Raw genomic sequence first — 22080 nt, 5'->3', positions numbered from 1 at the left:
TTCTTTTCTCTTCTTTTCTTTCTCAAGCAGATTTTAGGATCTATCCCTCATCCCTTTTAACCTAGCAGCAGCCTTTGATATTTTGCATAAGAAGCAGACAGAATGCAGCTAAGAGAAAGAGGCAGATACCAGAGTTATCCAAGGATGTGTGCAAGTAAAAACGACTTGATCCTGAAATCCTCATTGTGGCTTTTATTCAAGTAATTGGAAAGGGTTTTATAGCAAAACACCCCAGAGAGATGCAGAATCAAGTGTTTATTCTGTCCTCAGTGTGCATTCACTTCTTACATTTACATCTTGGAGTTAAGTCCACTTTCTCCCCTCCAAATGCATTCTTCCCCTCCAAATGTGTCCTGATTTGCCCTTTTTTGGGTACGAGAAGCATCTTAGATTTCTCACTGCATTTTTGATTTATAGTCATGCCTGCACATTTCCTGAGGGCTACTCACTTCCTTTATGGTTTCACTCAATCTGCATAAAACTGACCTTATTTACTCTGTTAATAAACAGCCTCTAGAATGAGACAGAGACAGGAGGGTTTAACCATTCTGGAATCAGTTTTTCTTACTATATATTCCCATTCAGCTCCAACAATTCTTCATAAAAACACAGAATTCTTTGGATTTTTCTGAGGGCATTAAAGCCCTAGATTTTTGTGCTGAGTGAAACAGCATGAATTTACAGAATATATTAATACCTAATACAGATTTTTTTTTTCTCATTACCTGCAGAGAAAAATTTCAGGAAATTAATCCAGATTAAATAAACCCTAATTAGGTAAGATTGGTTGAACAACACCAAGCCTTTATTTAAACATTCTAACTCCAACTGAAAGTGACCTTCATTCAGACTGTCTCAATTTATTTCAAAAATGAAGTGCACGAGACATAATTAGGGCCACTTTAATTCTAAATGAAAGGGCAGCACACACCTCACTGGAAGCATCTGTATGGGAGCAATTTGCTCCATCTCCCTGTAGATTTAGGGCAGATTTAGTCAATGTAGTCCATGGACTGCAATTTTTATCATCCTAAAGTTGATGCCTAAAATAGGTCTCAAGAACTGCGCCCTAGAAGTGCCTCTCTTCATTTCCTACTGAAAATATTTGGAATTAGAGGAGCTGAATCTGGGTGAAATTGTCTGCAGTAGGCTCCACTAACCTGTTCTTACATGAAAGCAGCCCAATTTCCATGCTTTCCTAAAAATGCACCTTCTATCACCTGGGTGTGCAGATAAATGTGTCCCAAGCAATATCAGTCATTTCCACATCAGTCCTTTCCTCTCATTTCCTCCTGGCTTTCAAATGCAGTCCCAGGTGAGCAGTGGGGTGTGCAGAAATAAATCCCACCCTGGACCCTGTGGACTTTTCTAACTCAGTCCATAGCTCATGTGCAGCTTGCTGGATTTAGTGGGACCAATCTCACCACTGGCTGTTATTTTTTTTTTTTCAAAAAGATGTGATGTTTTTGTGGGTTTTTTGGGTTTTTTTCTGCTCTGTGCTTATCAAACCCCCTCCATCCAGGATGGTGGAGAGCACTGATGAATCTTTCCATCGATTTTCATGGTTTCCACAGAATTTCCCTGCAGCTGGGCTCAGTGTAGGAGAAATTAAGAAAATCACCATCCCCCCCCCATATTCACCCTGCCTAACATCCTCCAGCCCATTCCATGGCCAAGGGGAAAAAATTGTCTTTACATCTGGGATCTCTGGTACCTACCAGTGTTCACAGCCACTGCAGAGCAAATTTTAGCCATTCCTACTCCATGCACACGAGGTTTAGTCCTCTTCACACAACCCTGCCTAGCAAAACCTAGCTTTTAGGGAAAGGTGAGATGGTTACAGACGTGCTTTCTTGCTGTACTTGATGTTTTAAGTCTGGCTTTGTTTCTTTTTAGGTGCTGGGAGGAAATAGTGGAATCCCCATTCTGGTGGATCATTAAAACTCCTATTTTGGTGTCTATTTTGGTAAAGTATCAGCACATTCTGCTGGCTGCAAAGCCATCTTTAGTCCTAAGTGGGGAGGGGTGAAGGGGTGTTGAGAAGAGTCCTGTAAATGCCCATGGAACATGCACTGCCAGGTAAAATCCCACTGTACATTAAACATTTGCCTTAGGATGAGGAAATTCCTCCTCCTCCAGATAAACACCTGTAGCACTGGCCATGGGAGGAGTTGGAGTGACCAGGGTGGAGCTCACCTGATGGAGCTTTGGCCACCTCCATCTCCGTGGTGGGGTGGCCATGGGAGTGCACGAGCAGAGATTGAGGGATGTGCTTGGACATCCAGGAAAGATTAATTTTGCCTGAGGAATCAGTGGATGCCTGAATTCCATCAGATAACCTGTGCTAGGTTTTGTTTCTCGGAGCTGACCAGGGTGACCTGTTCAGTTGTAGATGTCAACACTACCAAGTAACGTGAGATGAGTCCTACCATGAGTTTCCACTTAGATAAAAAGGGAGTAGATGAATTCCCTCAGGAATTTGCCTCTTGCACCAGAACAGAGTTGCATTCCAGCTGAGTATTTTTGGAGTAAGTTCTGCAGAAGCTTGGCTAATTTCCAGAAAAATCAAGTTTTTCTATTTTAATTCTCTGGATATGATCAAGCCTGACCATGGAAACCAGGACACTTCTGAGGAATTCTGAGTCCTTCCATCCTGGTTGAACATTACTCTTTGGGTATTGAGCCAAACCTTAAAATCAAATGAACTGGAGTTAAACTTAGCTTTGAGTTTTCTTAAATTAAGTCAACGACGTGGGAAGGGAAGCAAAAAAAAAAAAAAAAAGCAACAGAAATCAAATCAAATACATCTCTTTTAAAAAGAAATCTTTGCTTAGATATTCTTCCTATTCCATGTGCATTATGACCTTTACAAGGAGATATTTCTTTTTTCTGTAGCATTTATCAGGCAGAGATTCCTGACTGAAAGTTTCAATAATGACATTTTGCTCTGTTTACCTCACTGGAAAGAAATATAAAACTTAGATGACACATCTCCAAATATTTATGTCATCCTGGAAAGCTATAGATAGTATTTTCCCTTTCCTGAGATAAGCTTTCAGTCAAAAAAACACACCCTTTTATTCTCCTCGGATCAATGGGTCTGTATTTTCTTTTGGCCAATAAATCTTTTCCTCATTGCCAAAAAGAATTTACCCTGATATTCCTTCAGCAGACATCCTATAAATCTGTCCTAAGGAAAAGGCATGATAGCCACTGGCTGATGAACATCAGGTTTCTCCAGGGGGTAATGCAGCATTTCCTCCAAATCCATGGGAATACAGCTGGTATCTCAGTGTAAGGAAGAAATACATATACAAGATCTATAAGAGCTTTAAGGTACATGAGATATATCTCATGTACAAGGTGTTAAGCCCTGGGAACACATTGATCACCTTTGATTATACTCTAGGCATAAAAAAATAATCTAAACAACTTCTCCAGTATCCTGATCCCTGTATCTTCTACCATGGAATTCCAAGGTTATACCAAGCCCATATGTCACACTCCACTCCTTGTTTGCTTTTGACTGCTCCAAGCCCACAGTCAGAATTTAATTGCTCCATTCCTGCCTTCCTTGCAGCAGCTTGTGTGTTACCAATGCTCATTAGTGTAATTGATCTAGATAATATTGGTTTGGACTAATAAATTTCACGTGCAACCAAATCAGACACACAAATCATTTTATTTTTTTGAGGAAATAAATACAAACAGAAATGATGATAAATGGCTCAGGATAGGTAAGAAGTGATTAAGCAATGCATCATAACCAAGAAATGGGATTAATATCCAATCACTCATAGGCTTTGAAAAAAGAGTGTCTATTTGAGAGATGGGCTTCAGTCTGTTTTATTCAGCTATTGCTGTGATAAGTGTAAGAATTGCTGGAAGAAATCTTGTAATCTATTTTTGCAAGGAATCAGATTGGCTGATTTAACACAATCCCTTCCAGCTGCTGAGCCTCTACAAATCAGAATCATTTGCACATTCACTGACCATGAAAGGATAACAAAAGGGGTTGTGTTCCAAACTAAAAGTGAACTAAGTCCCCAGAAATCTGTCATTGCTTTTCTGTTGTCTGTGTTGCATGAGTAACAGGATGACTCAATGGAGAGGACCTTGAAAGAATCAGATTTGCATTCAATTCATGCCATCAGGACATTCCCACTCCTAGCTCTACACCTTTGCTCTTAAATAGGGCTCACATTGCTTGAGCACACTGGTGTGAGATTTTTGAGGTGAAAAGAACCACTTAAAATCTGAGTACCAGCCAGACTGCTCTGGTCTAACATCCCAGGAAGGGAACATTCCCTGCTGCCCTGGTGATCTATCCCTTGCTGCACAAGGTCTCCAGACATGTGAGATGTGTGACAATTTGATGCCTTGGAGTGTTTACCTGAAACAGAGGCTAGACAAGATAAAGTGAATAAAAGTGGGTGTTTATTTGAGGCCCTCAGTGGGAACACCTTGGGCAGTCAAAAGCCTCTGAGGGGCTATACCCAAGGTGGACAACAGTCATGAGTTTTTCATACTATAAGTTTTCATATAATTTTTACATTTTTATGAGTTTTTACATACATAATAATAATTTTGGTCCATTTACATACCAGGGGTCAATCCTCCAATTACAGCTTCAGGTAATGAAGCCATTTACCCCAAGTTTGCCCCCTCAATTCACTGTTTGCATCCCTCAGGTTGAGACAGTGAGGTGCCCTTGAGCTTCAGGCCTAGAGAGGAACTGGGAGAACAGCAGCTGACAGGCCGTGGAGTTTGAGTTGTGTACTAAAGCAGTACAGGATCTGAGACATACGAAAGCTAAACCCTACTGTATCAAATAGGATTGAGCAGAGGCCCGCTGGAGTGGATCCTGCTTGGTGTTCTGGTTTGGTTTCCCTGGCTCACCACGCTCAGCAGCTGGTCCCATGCCAGCGCCTCCCGAGGGCTCTGCCTGCGCCGGGCGCCAAGGCTCCTTCCCGCGCGCGCTGCAGGATGTCGTGCGGAGCTGTGCTCTATGGGCTTGACATCATCATACTTGGGATGTATGACACGAAGTCCCAAGCAGGCTGATGTCAGGCCCAAGATGCCATCCTGTGTCGGTTTCCCATGTGCTCCCCACCCCCGGGCGGGGCTCTCTGCTCATGGCTTGTTAAGCAGCAGCTCGTTCCATGGCAAAAACATTCCACTGAGAGGAGCTCCCCTCTAGCGATGGGCTCTTTCCCCTGGAGGAAAACACTGATGTTTTACCCCTCTCTTCCCATCTCGGCAGGTGAACTTCATCCTCTTCATCTGCATCATCCGTATCTTAGTGCAGAAGCTGCATTCCCCAGATGTTGGGCACAACGAGACCAGCCAATATTCGTAAGTCCCAGACTTTTCCAACCCTACCCTGTGTTTTTTGGGAAATCTGCCTGGCTGCTTGATAGTTCATTCCAGAGCTTTGGTTCGTGATTGCATCTGTCTGCACTGATCAAAATCAATTAATTTTAATTGCTTAAAGCAAATTAGAAATCAGGAAATGGAGCATTTGCTAAAACAGCTGGGCAGGTTTTATGTCAGTTTGTGGCAGGTGAGAGGGATTTCTCCTGGGATTAATGATGAAGAAATGAGAGTAATAATAATGATCATGAAGCCAAATATAATTTTTCTTTGAATATTTAATATTTATTGGATTCTGAAGGCAGAAGGGCCCTGATGGAAAACAAAAAGTTCCTCTCCACAGTGTACAGGCTTTTTTTTCCAGACCCTCAGTTTTAAAGAAGGAGAGATTTAGAAAATTACCATTCAGTAGGATCGAAGACAAATTTCCTTTATCCTAAAAGAGATCTCTAAACAAGATTGGATTAACTCAATACATTTCTCTTCTCTGATGAGAAGGATCACTGTCTTAGAAGTTTTACTTGACTTAATGCTTTTATTCCAGGGATATGAGGGTTGACCTCAATGGAGCTTTATATAATGAACAACATGCAAGGAGATCAACATCTCTCTCAGTGGCCAAGGCTGGTCTCAGCTGCAGTATTTTAAGACTGAAAGAAGTGTCTATCTGCCTGGATTTATTCTGGCTTCAATGCAAATAAAATAAAAGTCCAGAGCAGATTATTTTTGACTCTTCTCACTGTTCTGGCTCCACTTTTCATCTATCCAGGATATAAATTAAATATTTCCTAGGAAATAATTAAATGAAAAAAGTCCAGCGTCTGCACAGTCACTGCTCATAAATCTTTGTCTTTGGAGGGAGCTGCGTCTTTGGGTGCACTGAAAAAATCTCAGTTCATCTTGCTGCAGGATGAAAAGCAATATGTTCCTTAAATCCTGCCTAGCCATGGCATTGAGATTTTCTCTCTGGTGATGGTGAATTATTCATTTCATCTGCCTTGAGAGATTCTCAGATTTATGAAAGGAAATGCCAGTTTTTGACCTTAATTTTCCTGGCAGCAGCCAAAGCCAATTACCTATTTTTCTGTCATCACAACACACCAACATTACCAGACCCTGGGCTTTCTACAGCCTCCCCTTCTGGATTTCCAATTGGGAATTTTATCTTTGCACCCCAGGTTGGCAGCAGGTGCATTGATTAAATCAGCATATTTAATTATGTTCTAGTACTGAGCAGCGTCCTGGCACTGCTGGCTCCTGTTCACCTCTGCAAAAGTGCTGCCAACCTGCATCTGAAGAGTTATGCCCAGATTATCTCAGAGGTCATGCTGGGCTTTGGGTTCAGGACACATTTTCCAGTGAGGTGGGAGCTGCCAGGGAAGCTCTTTTTTGCCTTGTAAACAAACGTAGGGAGTGTTGGTAAAAGACAGAGTTCCCCTCGCTGACCTGCCCCACAAGGGGTTCTGCTGAGGGACAGCTGATCCTGACATCTACAGATCCTCCCCTTCCTTCACCACCTGGAAACATGGCTCAGCTCCATTAGGGAATGAATCAGTTGTTCCCTTCACAGAATCATAGAATCACACAACATTCTGGGTTGGGAGGGACCTTAAAGCTCCTCCAGTTCCAACCCCCTGCCGTGGGCAGAGCCACCTTCCACTATCCCAGGCTGCTCAGAGCTCCTTCCAACCTGCCCTTAAAGCATCAGGTTTCCAAGCCATAAGAGATGCTTCAGGACACTCCCAATACTTGCTTGGACATGTCACACAGGGTATAGGATGGATGGGACACTTGTCCCCTTCTACAGTGGCACCTGGCCACCAGCCACATCGGGATGAGGCAGCTGGAAATCTCTGTTGACTTTATTCACTGCAGTAGGTACAGGACACCACACTTTCCTATGGAAACAAATATGAATTGTCTGAAACTGAAGGTTAGATCTCACCAAGGTGAGTTATCAGCGTGGTCCTAAGATTTTTACTTTTAGACAACAATCTTGGAGACTTCTGGGGTCCAGAGCCTGGGGTTTGCTCACAGGACCCAGCAGCTCTTAGCAAAAAAACTGCTGCTGATGAAACATTGAGGAACTGGGGGTGTTTAGCCTGGAGAAGAGGAAATTCAGGGAGTCCCCATCCCTGGAGGTGTCCAAGGAAGGCCTGGACATGTCACTGAGTGCTCTGGGCTGGTGACAATGTGGGGATCAGGCACAGCTTGGACTGGATGGTCTTGAAGGTCTTTCCCAACCAAATGACTCTGTGATTCTGTGTGGGTTCCTCCTGCCAAGTCTGAGACAAATCTGTTTTAAACTAACAGCACCCTGGATATCTCTTTAGCATTTCTCCCTCCTTCTCCTGTGTATTTTATTTTGTTTGTTTTCTACAAACACAGCCTGCTGACATGCTGACAGCATTGTTCAGCTCCAAAAGGGCTGAGTTTAGCTGCAGGCTGGAAGTTCAGGTGTGCTGCTGACTCCCTCATTAATGCTGCAAGGCAGGGAGCTGGGCTTTCATGTACTGGAAGCTCTAAAAACGAGTCTCCCAAAACAGTTTTCTGGAAATGACAGGGACATGTGCAAGAATGGGACAGCAATATTTTAAGCAAATAGAATTTATCTTCAGCAACACAAAACTTGAGCAAAATTCATCTCTCCATTCTGTCCATGTCTGTGGATCAATATCATCATCAGAGTCCTCTGAGTAACTTTTCCATTATGATTTCAGTGATTGAAATGTTGGTTCACTCCTGCCCACTCCCAAGGACAGGAGCAGGTCCCATGCAGGTTAATGGACACTTGTTTTCCCAAAATTACCTGTCACCACATAAATGTCAGAAAGGAGAGGTCTAGGGTGTGCTGGGAGTGAGAGTAGTGAGGGTTCTGAGAATCCACAGCTGCCAGCAGATTGAACCAGCTTTAATCCCCCAAACAGTTCTGCCTCCTGCACAGCCAGGCTTGAGCTTCCTGGCAGAAATTATGCTGTGACCGAGTGATGATTTTCCTGAGTGCAGTGTTTAGGTGGTGGAGTCTTTTAAAAACCACAGAGCCCTTGCCTTGATGCCAAAATAAAATCTAAAACTCAGTATCTGGTGGAGCTCGGTGTTGGGAGCCAGAGACTGGTGTGAGGTGTGTAGATTGGAGGAGGGGGCTCAAGTTTTGTCATTTATGTCCTTTTCATTACCACAGTCCAGCCAGGAGGGAAAATACTGTAATTAAGGCCCCAGTGTTGTCTGCAATGATAAGATTTTCTAATCCATTGGAGGGTGCAAACAGCATCTCTGTCAATGTGGTACACAAAGGTAGCACCACATCCCCTCAAGGCTGATGTTCCTCAGAGAATGGGGAGAGAGGAGAGATCTCTGCAAAGCCATTGTTGATATTCACTGAACTGCTTGGGAAATGAGGGAGTTCTCACATGTCAGGGGCTGGGGGGATTAGGGCTTGGTAACACCAGGTCCCACTGGCCAGAGCTGCTTCTGGGAGTGAGGAACAGGGATGATGATCACCAGGGACAGTGACAGTCCTGTGGCAGAGCAAGGCATCCAAGGGAGCTCAGATCTTGGATCCCTATGAGCAGGAATGTGCCTTCTAGCGAGGGATGTGGGAAAGGCAAACTCCTGCAAAGTTCCTCAGCTTCCTGCTGGCTCTCATTTCTCCTGGGGTGAGCCACAGCCTCCAACCACAGCCTTAATGTTGATCTGTCTCAGGGCTGGGCCCAGGGAGGAGCTCTGGGAGACACAGGGATGAGCATCCTCTGCACAAAGCTGCCACATCAGCCTCCCAGTGGGCTCCTGCAGGTGCCAAATAAATGAAGATGGTCTGAGAGGTCTGAGCCTGATGAGGCTTTGGAGGTGGAAGGGCTTCAGGTGGAAAAATGAATATTTCCAACATCCCAGACTTAGCTTTATTTCCTCCAGAAGCCTCTGAGAGAGGGGGAGATGTCACAGGATGAGTGACCAAGGGAGACAAAACCCTCACAAGCATCTTTAGACCCTTGATTTAATTTTCTTTCTGCCGACTGCTTTTTAATAATGATTACATTTAATACATTATCATCTCCTCCTAATTAGACCCCTGATTACCCAGCATGATGCCATTAAGCACTAATACTCTTCGTCCCCCTCCTTTGGAGACATTCATTGTGCAGTAGCCTGTCATTATTCTGAGCTAAACATACCATTTCTCTCCCAGAAGCTGTAATTTTCAGAAGTCCCAGGCAAACAAAGACATTGCTAGATGATGATTTAGCTTGTGGAGATGAAAAAAAGATCTCTGGTGGGAGGGGAAGAAGAGAGGAGGGAGAAAGAAATACCTGCAGTGGAGCTGCTGGGAATAAAAACGTCACATTTTATGGTGCCACCAGGTCTGAAATCACCAGCCCTCTTCAGTCTGTGGGACAAGGAGAAATGATAAATTTTCAGGGATGTACAGGGCTCAGCTGCAGGATTCCTCAGCCTCTTACCCTCTTCCCTCTCCTGTCATGGCTCATGTTTGTCTTTCCAACAGGAGGCTGGCCAAGTCCACCCTGCTGCTGATCCCTCTCTTTGGCATTCACTACATCATGTTTGCTTTCTTCCCCGACAACTTCAAAGCAGAAGTGAAGCTGGTCTTTGAGCTCGTGGTTGGGTCGTTCCAGGTAAGCCATTTGGGTCACCAGGTTTGTCACCAGCTCTGTCACCAGGGACAAATGCAGAGTGCTGGACATGGGTTTTTCCTGGATGTGCCCTGTACTGCTCTTGTACCTTTGTGGAAAGTCTACTCACTCCAGCCTGGCCAGGATGAAAGATAAATTTGTATTTTGCCTTCCAGAAGGAGATTCTCTTCCCTCATTTTAGGAAATGAAATGCAAGTGTTCCTCTGTACATTAATGTCTCTGTGTTTTTTCATAGTTAAGGGAGACAAAAAAGCACCTCAGTTCAGTTTTTGTTTATTGATGTGTCCAGGGCCAGGGTGGATGGGGCTTTGAGCAGCAAGTTTCATTCAGTGGTGAATGATTAACATCCCTGTCTACATCACCATCACTGCACATCTGGCATCTGGAAGTGCTCAAAAACTGTGCAGATGTGGCACGTGGGGATGTGGGTTAGTGATGGACTTGGCTGTGCTGGGGGAATCCTTGGGCTTGATGACCTTGGAGGTCTTTAACATAATAATTCTGTGATTGTGTGATCTCTCCTTTGAGAGAGGAATGGATCTACACTCTCTCCTTGTCTGTAGTGCTAAAATTCTGTTTTCTCCTTTCCCAGGGATTTGTGGTGGCTGTTCTGTACTGCTTTCTCAATGGAGAGGTAAGACCTGACCATCAGTGGTTTTTTGGTTAATGTTTGCAGCTAGGAGGAAATGAATGCATGTGGAGAGAGTGGACTGAGAAGTGTTCCATTCCTGAGCCTGATGTTACAATACTGGGGGGAGCATGCAAATCACATCTCCAGGAAAACAATTCAACCACAGTTTTCAGCACAATTAATAAAAACAATTAATAAACACGTCAGGACTTGTGTGTGCACTGTAGCGTTGCTGCTGAGCCCATCCTTTCCTCATGAGACAACATCAGCAGAAGTCCTGTGTGAACTTGAACAATTCCTGATCCCAAAGGACCACCTTCAGCAGGGCAGGATAAATCCCATCTAAGCCCTGCTCATGCTTAGTGCCTCCAGGAATCCTCCCCAGATCACACCCACTGCCAAAACCAGCACAGGCGTTACTGTGATTTGTTAAACACAGGGCAGTGCTGATGAACGTGTTTCTGCCTTGCAGGAATAATCTTGACTTTCCCACATTTTAGTTCTGGCACTCTCATCCTGGGATTGTGCTGTTCTTGTGTTTGTTTATCCCAGAGCCCTTCAGACACAGCTGTTTCATCTAATTCATGCTGTTACCAAAAAATTTGCACTGGAGGGCTGCAGGAGGGGACAAGGACAGTGGCCAGGTTTGTTCAGGATTTGGATTGGGACAGCATAAACCAGGTTATTTCTGTAAACTCTCTGAGCAGCAACAAGCAGCTTCTGTCAAAAAGAGCCCAGCTGTATTGACAGCTTTACAAAACAAGCTGTAGTTAAATCATTTCTATTTGGACCAAAAACAGGGCAGTGAAAAAGAAAGCATCTTAATTATACTCACAAAGTTAACTGAAGTTAAGCAGTCTGGCACCTTGACTCTATCAATAAGAAATTCCTATCTGATGAAGCTCAGGGATTTCTGCTCCAGTAATTTACTGGCTGGAGTGTCCCCTTTTCATGGCTAAAAGTTCAGCCCAAGCCAAGTTTAGTGGCCTTTATGAAGTGATTCTTGGCCCTGTGGCAGGTGGGTTACCCATGGCTGCTCACACAATCAGGGCAGAACAGCACCAAGTGATTCCCTGTGCTGCCTTTTCTGTCTTTCCCGTGCCCAGGTGCAAGCTGAGCTCAAGAGGAAGTGGCGGAGGTGGCACCTGGAGCGGTTCCTGGGCTCGGACATGAAGTACCACCACCCTTCCCTGGGCAGCAACGGCACCAACTTCAGCACCCAGATCTCCATGCTGACCAAGTGCTCGCCAAAGACGCGCCGCTGCTCCGGCTTCCAGGCCGAGTTCTCTCTGGTGTGATGGGGAGAGGCTCCCCAGGCACTGAGAGTCCAAAACTGAGACACGAGGATCCCTGGGAACCAGTGATCCCCTGACAAATCCCTGTGAAATGACCTGCTCCACATGAGCCAACAGAGGACATGCAACTGGAAAAGCTGCTGGTGTCCAGAGTGAGATCGGACAAGCCAAGAGGCAGAGAAACACTTTTGTTCTCCGTCTTTTTGGGCCTTTTGCTCTTCAGTTTCAAGCCCTCAGGGGTTGATAACTCTGGGGAATTGTCCAAGTTGCTTGAGGACAGCCTGGGAGATGCTGATGTGTCATAAATAATGAAGTACTGGGGGTAAGGGAGGGAGAGGCTCAGTCCTCGGTGGCTTTACCAGAACTGGCATCTCTGAAGGAGACAAATTACACTTTTTTTAAAAAAAAGGAAAAAAGAAAAAAAAAAAGAAAGCCAGTAAAGGAAAGACAGAGGCAGGAATCAGGAAAAAAGAAAAAAAAAGCCAAACATATGAATGTGCCAAAATTCCTGTGGATAAGAGTTGATGATACAGCACTAAGATGGTGCTGGGGACACGGGGAGAAGGGACAGGAGGAAGACGAGCAGGAAGGGAGAAGCCAGCCCATGGCCCCCACCTTTTACACAGGTGGAGATGAAGCTGCAGCACCAGGAAAGCCCCTTGGAGGATTTCCTGGTGTGTTCTGCTAATTCCCCACCACCCTTGGGAGCAGAAGCTGGTTCCAGGCACCCTTGGGGCCCTGAGGAAGGGCAGATCACTGAGAAGGACCAGTGTGAGGACATCCTTCTCTGCACTGTGCTGGTGACACGGTGTTTTGCTTGGTTGTGTTCCATGAACAGGAAACTCAATTTGCATGTATAAAAACCAGGGCCAGGTGCCAAAAAGAGGAGCATGGCTGTGGTTTGGTTTTTTTTCCATTCTCTTTAAGTTCTCCCATAGATCTTGGTGCATGGATGCACACAGGATCATTAGGGATCAGGGGGAAATAATTGGGCTGTAATTCATTTGCACTTGCACTGTCAGGAAAGGGAGATACAGGGCCCTGTAACCCTTAATTGAATCAGAGCTGCCATAAGGAGCCACTCTCCAGATGAAAAACATTAGTGTGACAGCAGCAGGTAACACTGCTGTCATCAGAACAGGGTTGTCTCAGCACACAACTGGCACTCCAGGAGGGAGGAAGGAGTGAAGGAGCATTAAATGGATCTCTTCTTCAGCTTTTGTGGGGAGCTTTCATGCTATATGAAAGCACTGTTAGATGTTTTAAGATGTGTTGTGCTAATTCTCCACCATCCTTGGATGTGTGCATTTTACCTCGTTTCTGAGGGCCTGTTAGTTCCCACACAGGGACAATTCCTACTTGAGGAATGCACATGGATCCCATTAAAACCAAGGGAGTAGGGGTTTTTAATTCTCATTTTCATGGTGCAAAGGCAGAGGAGAAATGTTAAAGGCAGTCCTGCTCATTTGAGGCAACCCCACGGTCCCAAACCCAGTCAGAAGACAGAAAATTCATGGATACAGATGCTCATGTTCATGTCCCACTCAAATGCATCAAGTGGGGTTGAAAAAGTTTTATGCTGAGGGTGGGATATCCCTGCCCAGATCATGTGTACCCTCAGAAACTGGGCTGCTGCCACCCTGCTAAAAGGTGTCCTTGTGAAGGAGTGTCAGGGTCACCAACACAGGCACCTGGAGAGGGAGCTGGGCTCCCCTTGTGGAGCTCAGAGATCTCAGCTTACCAGATTTATTTCTCCACAGTGCAATGCAGTTCATTGGAGGGAAGCAGCTGCTGCCTGGTGGGGCTGGGGGTCGTTTGCCCTAAGCAAGGGATGCCAACAAACCACGCTGAGCCCAGGAGGAGACTTGCAGATCCAGTTCCTTCCTGACTCCTGACAGTTCCATGCCATAACCATCCCCAGAGCCTGTCACCAGCTGAGCTGGATGCTTCCCAAGTATTTCTCCAGGTGTGGGACTGAGAACAGCGTGAGGAGTCAATGAAGGGCCATGAGAAACTGTGATTCACCAAGGGCAAACGTGCAGTCCTGTGTTTGCAGGGAGCCAGCTCAGATCCTGTCATGGTGTGGCCGTGGCTACCCAGCCTGTAGGTCCTGAGAGGATAGGAAGATGTGAAAATTCCTGGAATTACAGTGCTGGTGACCCCAGGCTGGCCAGGTGTGAGCCAGATTTGTTGTGGCTACTTTACACTGAGCCCACATCAACAGTGAGGATCCAGCTCTGCTGTGCCATAAGATCATAAAAAGGCAGCTCCCTGATTCCCAAAATGCAGAGAAAACAAGAAGATGCTCAAAATATCCCCACTTTTCTTGCATTGAAGACCTTATGCCTTGACACCCCTGAAACTATCCCATTGAAATCCATGAGGTTCTCAGAGGCAAAAACCTTTTAAGTGGTCGTGGTCAGGATTCAGGAAGAGTTTGGACAATTCTCTCAGGCACTTGGTGTGATTTTTCAGGTTGTTCTGTGCAGGACCAGGAGTCGGACTCGATGATCCTTGTGGTTCCCTTCTAACTCAGGATATTCTGTGATTCTGTGATTCTCTTTGTGTTTGGTGCTCGTGTTGCTCTGCTGAGAGCAGACCTGGATTAGAACTCACCCAGGAAATACTGGAGAAATCCCAGTACCACCAGTTCTTCTCCTGTACCTGGTTCAAAGCAAGGATTTGACGTGCATTTTTCCAGGTGCATGACTAACTTCAAGGAAACCCAGAAGAAGCAAGGGAAAATTCTGTCTCAGCTTCCAAGTTGTTCCACTTGGTGTAAAATGCTTTGTCTCACTGGTTCAGAGTTTTGAAGCAGTTTCAGTCTGGGAAAGATTGGATTCATCAGGCTGCAAAGCCATTTTCCCCCTGTTCATCTGTCACGGTAAACCTTTGTACCCAACAAAACTGATGGGCTGCAGAGGAGCAGGGCCCAGTCTTGGGAATTCATGCACTGAGGTGCCTGAGGTGTGAACTGCAATTTCAGGTCCCAGAGAAGCAGCAGAGGAGCTGGAGCACAGAGCTGTGGAGCAGAAGTGCAGCACCACTGCCAGCAGCCTCCTCTGTGGGATGTGAGGGAATCCCTTCCCATCTGTTCCAGGCAGCCCTGCTGGGGGAAGGCCTGTGAGCCATCAGCACTGAGACACATCGAGCATTTTCCCTCTGGTCTTCACCTTCCCCTTCCTCTCCCCGTGCTCCCTTTCCCTCTCCATTTGCAGGGCTTTCTGCTGCGTGTTTGCAGCTGCTCTTGTGTGCCAGCCCTGTGCTCACCCGTGCCAGCACCACCATATGCCAAAGACAGTCAGGAAAGGTTTGCCTTTTGGAGATGTGACAGGGGGAAAACCCAGCTGGTTACTTGCTCTCCCCACAGGCTCCTCTGCAGCCTCTCAGATTCCCCAGTGAGCTATTCTGCACGGGAGCCTGAAGATGGGATGTTGCCTAAACTGAGGGACTCCTTCAAAAAGCATGGAGTACATCAGCATGGCAGAACTGAGCCCCCAGGCACCCTACCCACAATTATTCCATTACTGAACATCCAGCCACATCTCCCTCCTGCTCTCAGGGGGTTTGAGGAACTAAAAGAACGTGCTGAATATACCTGCTGTGCCAGGCATGGCAGAGCTGCCAGCCCAGCTGCCTTGGCCTGGTGTTCCAGGAAAACAGAGGAGCTGGGGGTGAAGGCACAGCTTTTCACTCTGGGGACGTGAGCAATCAAGTGAATGATGACATTGGGCCCGGGCCCTATTTAACCGGCTTAGCGCAGGAATTTGGCGCCGTAACTTGGCCTTGTCTCCCCTGTTTCTCATCCAGCTTATCAACAAAACACAATCCAAGGATTTCTCTGCAGATGACAGCGTGGAGCGAGCTGTCCTGGCCCCAGTGTAACACAGAGCTGGCTCCAGCAGGGCAGCTGCACCCACGTGCTGCATAACAGGATCAGAGGTGTGCCTCTTACACGGTATTAAAACTTCTTCTGCCTCTGATAAAAGGCACAGATGTGTTTGAGGATCATTAATTTGGGCTGCTTTACAGAAGGAAAGCCAAATTCTGGTCCTGCTTGCACCAATCAGTTCATGGCGGTGACTCCTGAATTACACCAGCACAAAACTGGGATTTGCCTTCGAAATAATTCCTTTTTCTTCATTCTGGAGCTGTTTACTCCTTTTTTACATCAGGGATAGAGTGAGCCCCTCCTGTTCTGTACATCAGTGCTGGAATTATTAAAAATTATTAACAAGTATAGAACAATTAAAACATTAAAAATAAATTATTGTTTCAAGGTCTAGAGGTATCAGGTTTAATGCTAACATTAGACTGTAGATATTTCTGTTCAGCTGCGACCTCTGTTGCTTTGTGACCCTCTCAAAAACAGCAAGAAATGAGAATATGACCATGTTTAGGGTTTAGAAAAGAAATTCTGTTGCAGAATTTTAGGGGCATTAAAATCAAGCAAGTTTTAAATCAGAGTTATGTATGCAGCAGCAGCATTACTGCAGTTGAGGAATGAACAGGGGGAAAGGCCAGAAGATGAAAGATCTGAGCATTTTGTTTTATTTTTGGTTTGTTTGGGTTTTTTTGCTAGGAAACAAGTTTTATTTTTCTCCAGGAAGGTGTTTCTGGAGAAAAGACATTTCATACATGAAATAATCATCGGATTTCCTTTTTCCTCTGTACCCCACTGGGTTCCCATTTGTCTCAAAAGCAATGAGGGTCGTGTCTGTGCCACAAGGCTCCATGGGCAGAGGGATTAAACCCAAATCTCTGCTCCAATCTGATGGAAATGCTTTCAGGGAGAAATGCACCTGCTGATTAATGAAAGATTTGCCGTAGTTTCTCAAAAGCCAAGTGAAGTTCCAAAGAAAACTCAGGAGTGAATGAACACCACTTTTCTCCATGGCAGGGATTAAAGGGGTTTGGTGGGATTATTTTGTCTCCATTCCTCCCAGCTTCAGCCCAGGGTTTAAACAATTGGAGAGGAAATATGGGGAAAGGAAATACGAAATAATTTCAGGCTAAAAGGGAATCTCTCAAACTGGGAAATGCCAGCGTGTGTCTTCATGAAGCTTATCTTATCCTGACCACACAGGTGCATCTTGGTTTGATAAAGGGTCTGTGGAAATCAGGAGCAATGTCCCTTCTCTGGAAGGTGAATCCAGCTGTAGCAGGAAAGCCCACCTAAAACATTCCTCCCTCTGTGTCCCAGCTCCTGCTTTCAGGTTGGGTGTTTGGCCCAGCCCAGGTTCTCTCCCAGCCTTGTGCTTCCCCCCATGGCATCTCTGCACCCATGAACGTGCCAAACTCCAGGGGACAGGGATTGTAATCCTGAATTCCCTGGGTCACAATGCAAATTTACACTTTTCCCACCCCAATGCTGATGGGGCCAGCACCACAAAGCTGCTTCACTGGAGATGAACCTCGAAGAGCAGGGGTCACACACACCCACAGCCATCCAGAATGACTCTGCTGGCATCATTCAGGCACTTAAACTGCTGTAACAAGGAAAAGATTCAAATCCCAGACTGCCACGTGGAGTCAGATGTCCCAAAATGTGGATTTTAATCCACTGCCTTTCAGTCAGTCAGCTTTTCATCCCCTCTCCAAACCCAGTATTTGCATATCAGTCTGATGAGGTGTAATTACAGTGACTGACCTGGTTATTTCCCCTGGAGACCTGTGCAGATGTAAATGATGGCTTTTAACAGGAGTTTCTTGGGAGCACGGACCATCTTTTCCATCTCTTCCTGAATGTCCTAACTTGCATGATGTTATGCTATATCCTGAAGAGCCCTGGGATTTAAATTCTGGTCATTTCTATTTCTATTATTGTGAAATCACTGGGGAGAAAACAAGCATTGGGACTGGAGGCTACAGGTCTGTAAGGAAAATAATGCCCACTGCTTTTCTGAGGGCCAGACCCTGGGAACATGCACATTGGCAGCAGCAGAGCACCAGTGTTTTATACCCAAGTTTTGTGGATATTGTTCATCTGTACATAGAGGAAATCTGAAGAGCACATTGAAAAGAAAAATAAAAAAATACAAAAATAACACACACATTTTTAATACTCAGATGACGATGACGATAAATCGAGTTCTAAAAGGTGTTTTTGAACTCGAAAGTGCATTTTTCAGAGCCTGTTTCAAACACCTCAAGCTGTGGGTCAGCAGCTGGTGCCAACTGACCCTTCTCAAGCTGCAAACACCTCTGCTCTGCCCTCCTGTAAATAGGCTTTGACAGCAGAGGGTGGTGGGGGCTGGCTGTGAGCAGAGAATTTGTCTCTGTGGACTTCTCTGTACCAGGTGCTTGTGATGTATCCTCCATGCCAGCGACAACAGGCCTGCTTGCTCAGCACAGGTGAAATCTCTGCCTTGTCTCATGGCCTTTTGCCTGATGTTATTTATTTTTGGTCTGACTCTGTATATATGCAATGAAATGGCTATTTTTTTTTTATTTTTTTTTATTTTTATTTTTTTTTCTCCTTTGTATTTGGTTTGCCTCCTTGCTCCAGAGGGGGTTCTTCTCTGTGGTTGACACTGCTGAAAACAAGCAATAAAACCATTGTGAAGACATTGTGTCTGGCATGTTCCACCTGATATTTTAACTGATTCCTCACAGTCCTGGAGTAAACACAGAGAAGGAAAACTGAAGAGAAAAACCAAGGAGGAAGTAGAGAGCTGAGGAGGTTCTTGCTTCAAATTAAGCATAATCACCTCATACTTTTAAAAGTTAACCAGATAGACCAAATCACTCTTAAAATCAGAGAATCATAGAAATATTTGGGTTGGAAGGGATCTTTCAAGGCCATTTAGTCCTTACAGTGAGCAGGGACATCTTCAAGTAGATGGGAGTTCTGAGGAGACCTTCTTTGAGAACATCTGAAGAACCAGTGCCAAATCCAACATAAATGACCCTAAAACCTCCAGCACTGCACGAGCTGTGTGCATGGATGGTCCTTTGGAGGCAGGACTGATGGATGGAGGTGACAACCATGAAATTCCAAACACACTGTCCACAGGTGTGAAATTATTCCTGCATTTACAGGAACGTAGAGCCTGACACACAAATATAGATGTGATGATTGTTGCTGGAATATCCTCCAACAAATATCTTTGTTGCTCAGAACAAAGCATGAGCTTCCTCTGTGCTGGAGAAAAGCCTGGCAGGCAACCACAAGCCTTGTTTGATACAACAATTGAACAACAATTGTTCATATCAAAGACACATTATTTGATGCACACGAATATCAGGCAGTGAAAATTAATCTCCACAAGAGGTCAGTGAGCTTTTCCATGTCCATAGGGCCAGTTTGGCCACTCACCCCCTTCTTAAACTGATTTACACCCAGTGTTCACACTGCTGATAAAGGCCAAACCTACAATTTGAAATGACAAGTCTTGGCTATATTTGTCCCTCTTTCTGCATGGATTAACCATTTTCATTTAAAAGCAAGGGGTCTCATGCTCTGGGCCAGTCTGAGAAATGAAGCTGTTTGTACAGGATAATCCCATCCCACCAAAAACATCTTCCACATGAGGAGCTCCAATCACTGCTCAGAAATGAATGTAAGTGGGTTTGATGAAGGTGGCCTGAGAAGTCTTGAAAAAAAATCAGCTCAATTCTCTTTGGTCCCAGCTGTGTGTCCTCTGTGTCCTTCCTGGCTGGCAAAGAGCAAAGCATGGCTTTTCTTAGGCACACACCATTATTCTGAATTTAATGGAACATGAAATCACAACCTCAAGAAGGTTTTGATCTTGGCTTTTAGGGCTTCTCTGTGTAAGTTCAGTTTTCATGACTGCAAAAGCATCTTTCTCTATTAGAAATAATCATGTTTAAAGGTGGCAAATGACGTCTTCTTCCTTTGATCCCCTGTGGTTTCCATGGCAAAATACCAGGATGAGGAATTTTGTGATCTCCATGACATTAAAGCAATTTCCCATGTAGTGGATCAATCCTAGCAGTTAAATCATCCCTACTCCACATGCAGTTGGTTGTATCTACACCCTCACACTGGGGATATAAACCCTGAACTGTGACCCAGTACAATCCACAGAGGGAATTTGGCTGTCCTCAGCTCAGAGAGATGCTGGGTTGTCCAAGAATCCCAAGGACACGTGGCACAAAGAGCCTAGGCATGGTGTCACAGCTGTAGCACTACTTTCTGAAAGCCCAAAAACCTCTTCTGACACTGACAGCGCTCACAGAGAAACCATTCCTGATGTAGAACCCCTTATGGATTTACTCTTTTGTTGGATCATAAGAACAAAGGCAAGGTCATCTCAAAAGCAGCCATTTCCCAGGTCACAGAATCCCAGGATCACTGAGGTTGGGAAAGCTCTCCAAGACCATGGATCAGTCTGTGACTGATCCCCACCTTGTCACCCAGCCCAGAGCACTGAGTGCCACCTCCACCCACCCCTTCCTTGGACAGTTCCAGGGCTGGGGACTCCACCAGCTGCTGTCAGGCACTGGTAAAACTGTGGAAAGCTCAGAACTAGACTGGCCTTGCACCCAAAGACCAGGAGGCAAAAGTTTCCTGTGTGTGGCAACAGATCCCTTTTCATGGCTTTAAGTGAGAAACCCTCCCCAGAGTCCATCCCCACCCATCAACACTGATTAAACCTCTCCCCTTGGAAACATCTCCAGTCTAGATCAACACCTTGAATCCTTCCCAGACACAGCCTAAGGAAGTAACCTGGAATGCTGAAATCAGCCAGTATCACCCCTGTCCTTGGTTTTCAGAGCAAATCTACATAATTTATATCTACATGGTACAATTATTGTACCATGACTGAGATAGAGGGAGGAAAAAAGAAAGGAAAACATTTGGTTTGTAAAGTCTGTGATTTGATGTGCTTATTGGGGAGGACAGGACACTCTAAAGCACATTTTGTTGTCCAAACATTAATAATTATAAAATCACAGGATAGTTTGGGTTAAATGAGACCCCAAAGCTCATTTTTTTCCACCCCCTGCAATGGGCAGGGACACTTTCCATGGACCAAGTTGCTCCAAGCCCCATCCAACCTGCCCGTGAACATTCCCAGGGATGGGACAATTAATTAAATTCAGAACTTCAGTTCCTTGATAATTAGGTGTCCTGGGTGACAAACAGGAGTTTAATTATTAGTTTAATTTAATTATTAATTATTACTTAATATCAACTCCAAATCAATGGCTCTTAAAGCACAGGGATCCCAATATTTGATGGGAAATGAACTGGGGTTGAACCAACACCCACATATTTATCTTTCTCTCCTGAAAAGTGTCTGCACCCCATTGTCATTTTTTACCTGAATCCACTTGTGAAACTTATTTTACAAAGGAAGTTAAATACCAGCAGCAAGACCCCAACACTGAACTGGGCACTGCTGCCAAGAATCTGCCTCCCCCAGCTCTTACAGATTTATTGCTCTGGGGTACCTAATTCAATGGCTGTTTCTTATCAGCCACTTAACTCTGAGCTCTTTGGCATAAAGCCATTAGAATCCATAATATTTCATTATGTCCTATCTGCTCCCAGCTAAAAAAAATATGGGGATCTGGTAGAAATATGACCTCAGTTGGCAGTGATGAAGGAATTTATTACATGTAATAGATTTATGTGTGTAATGTGATGTTTGGGTTGGAATGCATGCAGGTTTTCATTCCATCCCATCAAGTAGTTCCCATCAACCATGAGCTAGTTGGCCACTAAATTCCAGCTCTCCTCCTGTCCTGTTTGGTTCACAGGCAGGAGTCTAAACAGGGGGTTCCAGGAATTCCCTGGCCTTGGAGAAAATTCCAAACATGTTGGTCCACAATGGGAGAAGGTCCCTCTTGGCTGAGTGTGAACTTTCCCAGTTTGTGATGGTCACATTTCCAAGGATCTCTTTGCAAATTACCTGACCTGGAGAAGACTGGATGGTTTTACCCTCCCCTGATACCATTACTGGCCAGGAACCCTCAGTTTCTGAGACAAGGACTGTAATTTTGGCCAGAACTGGGCAAGGATAAGGCTTGGAATCAAAATTACAGAGTACAACTCAATTCTGGGCTCTCAACAGCTCCCCCATCTCCAAGGAAAGATTTGGAATTCATCAGCTGGATCAGTGATGAGGGCTTGTGTGAACAGCTGATGGCATTTGTTTGGCTG

At 45.1% G+C, this 22080-nt stretch overlaps 1 protein-coding gene across 2 annotated transcripts in view; it reads left to right on the top strand.

Annotated features, from left to right (window-relative positions):
- VIPR1 (vasoactive intestinal peptide receptor 1) overlaps positions 1–18517 on the top strand; it is a 105014-nt gene extending 86497 nt beyond the window's left edge. The window contains exons 9-13 of one of the 2 annotated variants that reach the window (XM_015619938.3): positions 1897–1966; positions 5264–5355; positions 9875–10004; positions 10615–10656; positions 11760–18517. In XM_015619938.3, coding sequence (XP_015475424.1) covers positions 1897–1966; positions 5264–5355; positions 9875–10004; positions 10615–10656; positions 11760–11951 — 526 coding nt within the window. In that variant the 3' untranslated portion in view covers positions 11952–18517. Of the gene's footprint in view, positions 1–1896; positions 1967–5263; positions 5356–5917; positions 6097–9874; positions 10005–10614; positions 10657–11759 lie in introns of those variants that run through there. The other variant, XM_015619940.3, reaches the window with a different exon arrangement.
- Positions 18518–22080: the final 3563 nt, after the last annotated feature.

Source organism: Parus major, chromosome 2 (genome assembly GCF_001522545.3).
Source record: "Parus major isolate Abel chromosome 2, Parus_major1.1, whole genome shotgun sequence".
Lineage (NCBI taxonomy): Eukaryota > Metazoa > Chordata > Aves > Passeriformes > Paridae > Parus > Parus major.
Note: the sequence above shows the minus strand (reverse complement) of the source record. Positions and strands in the feature narration are given on the sequence as shown.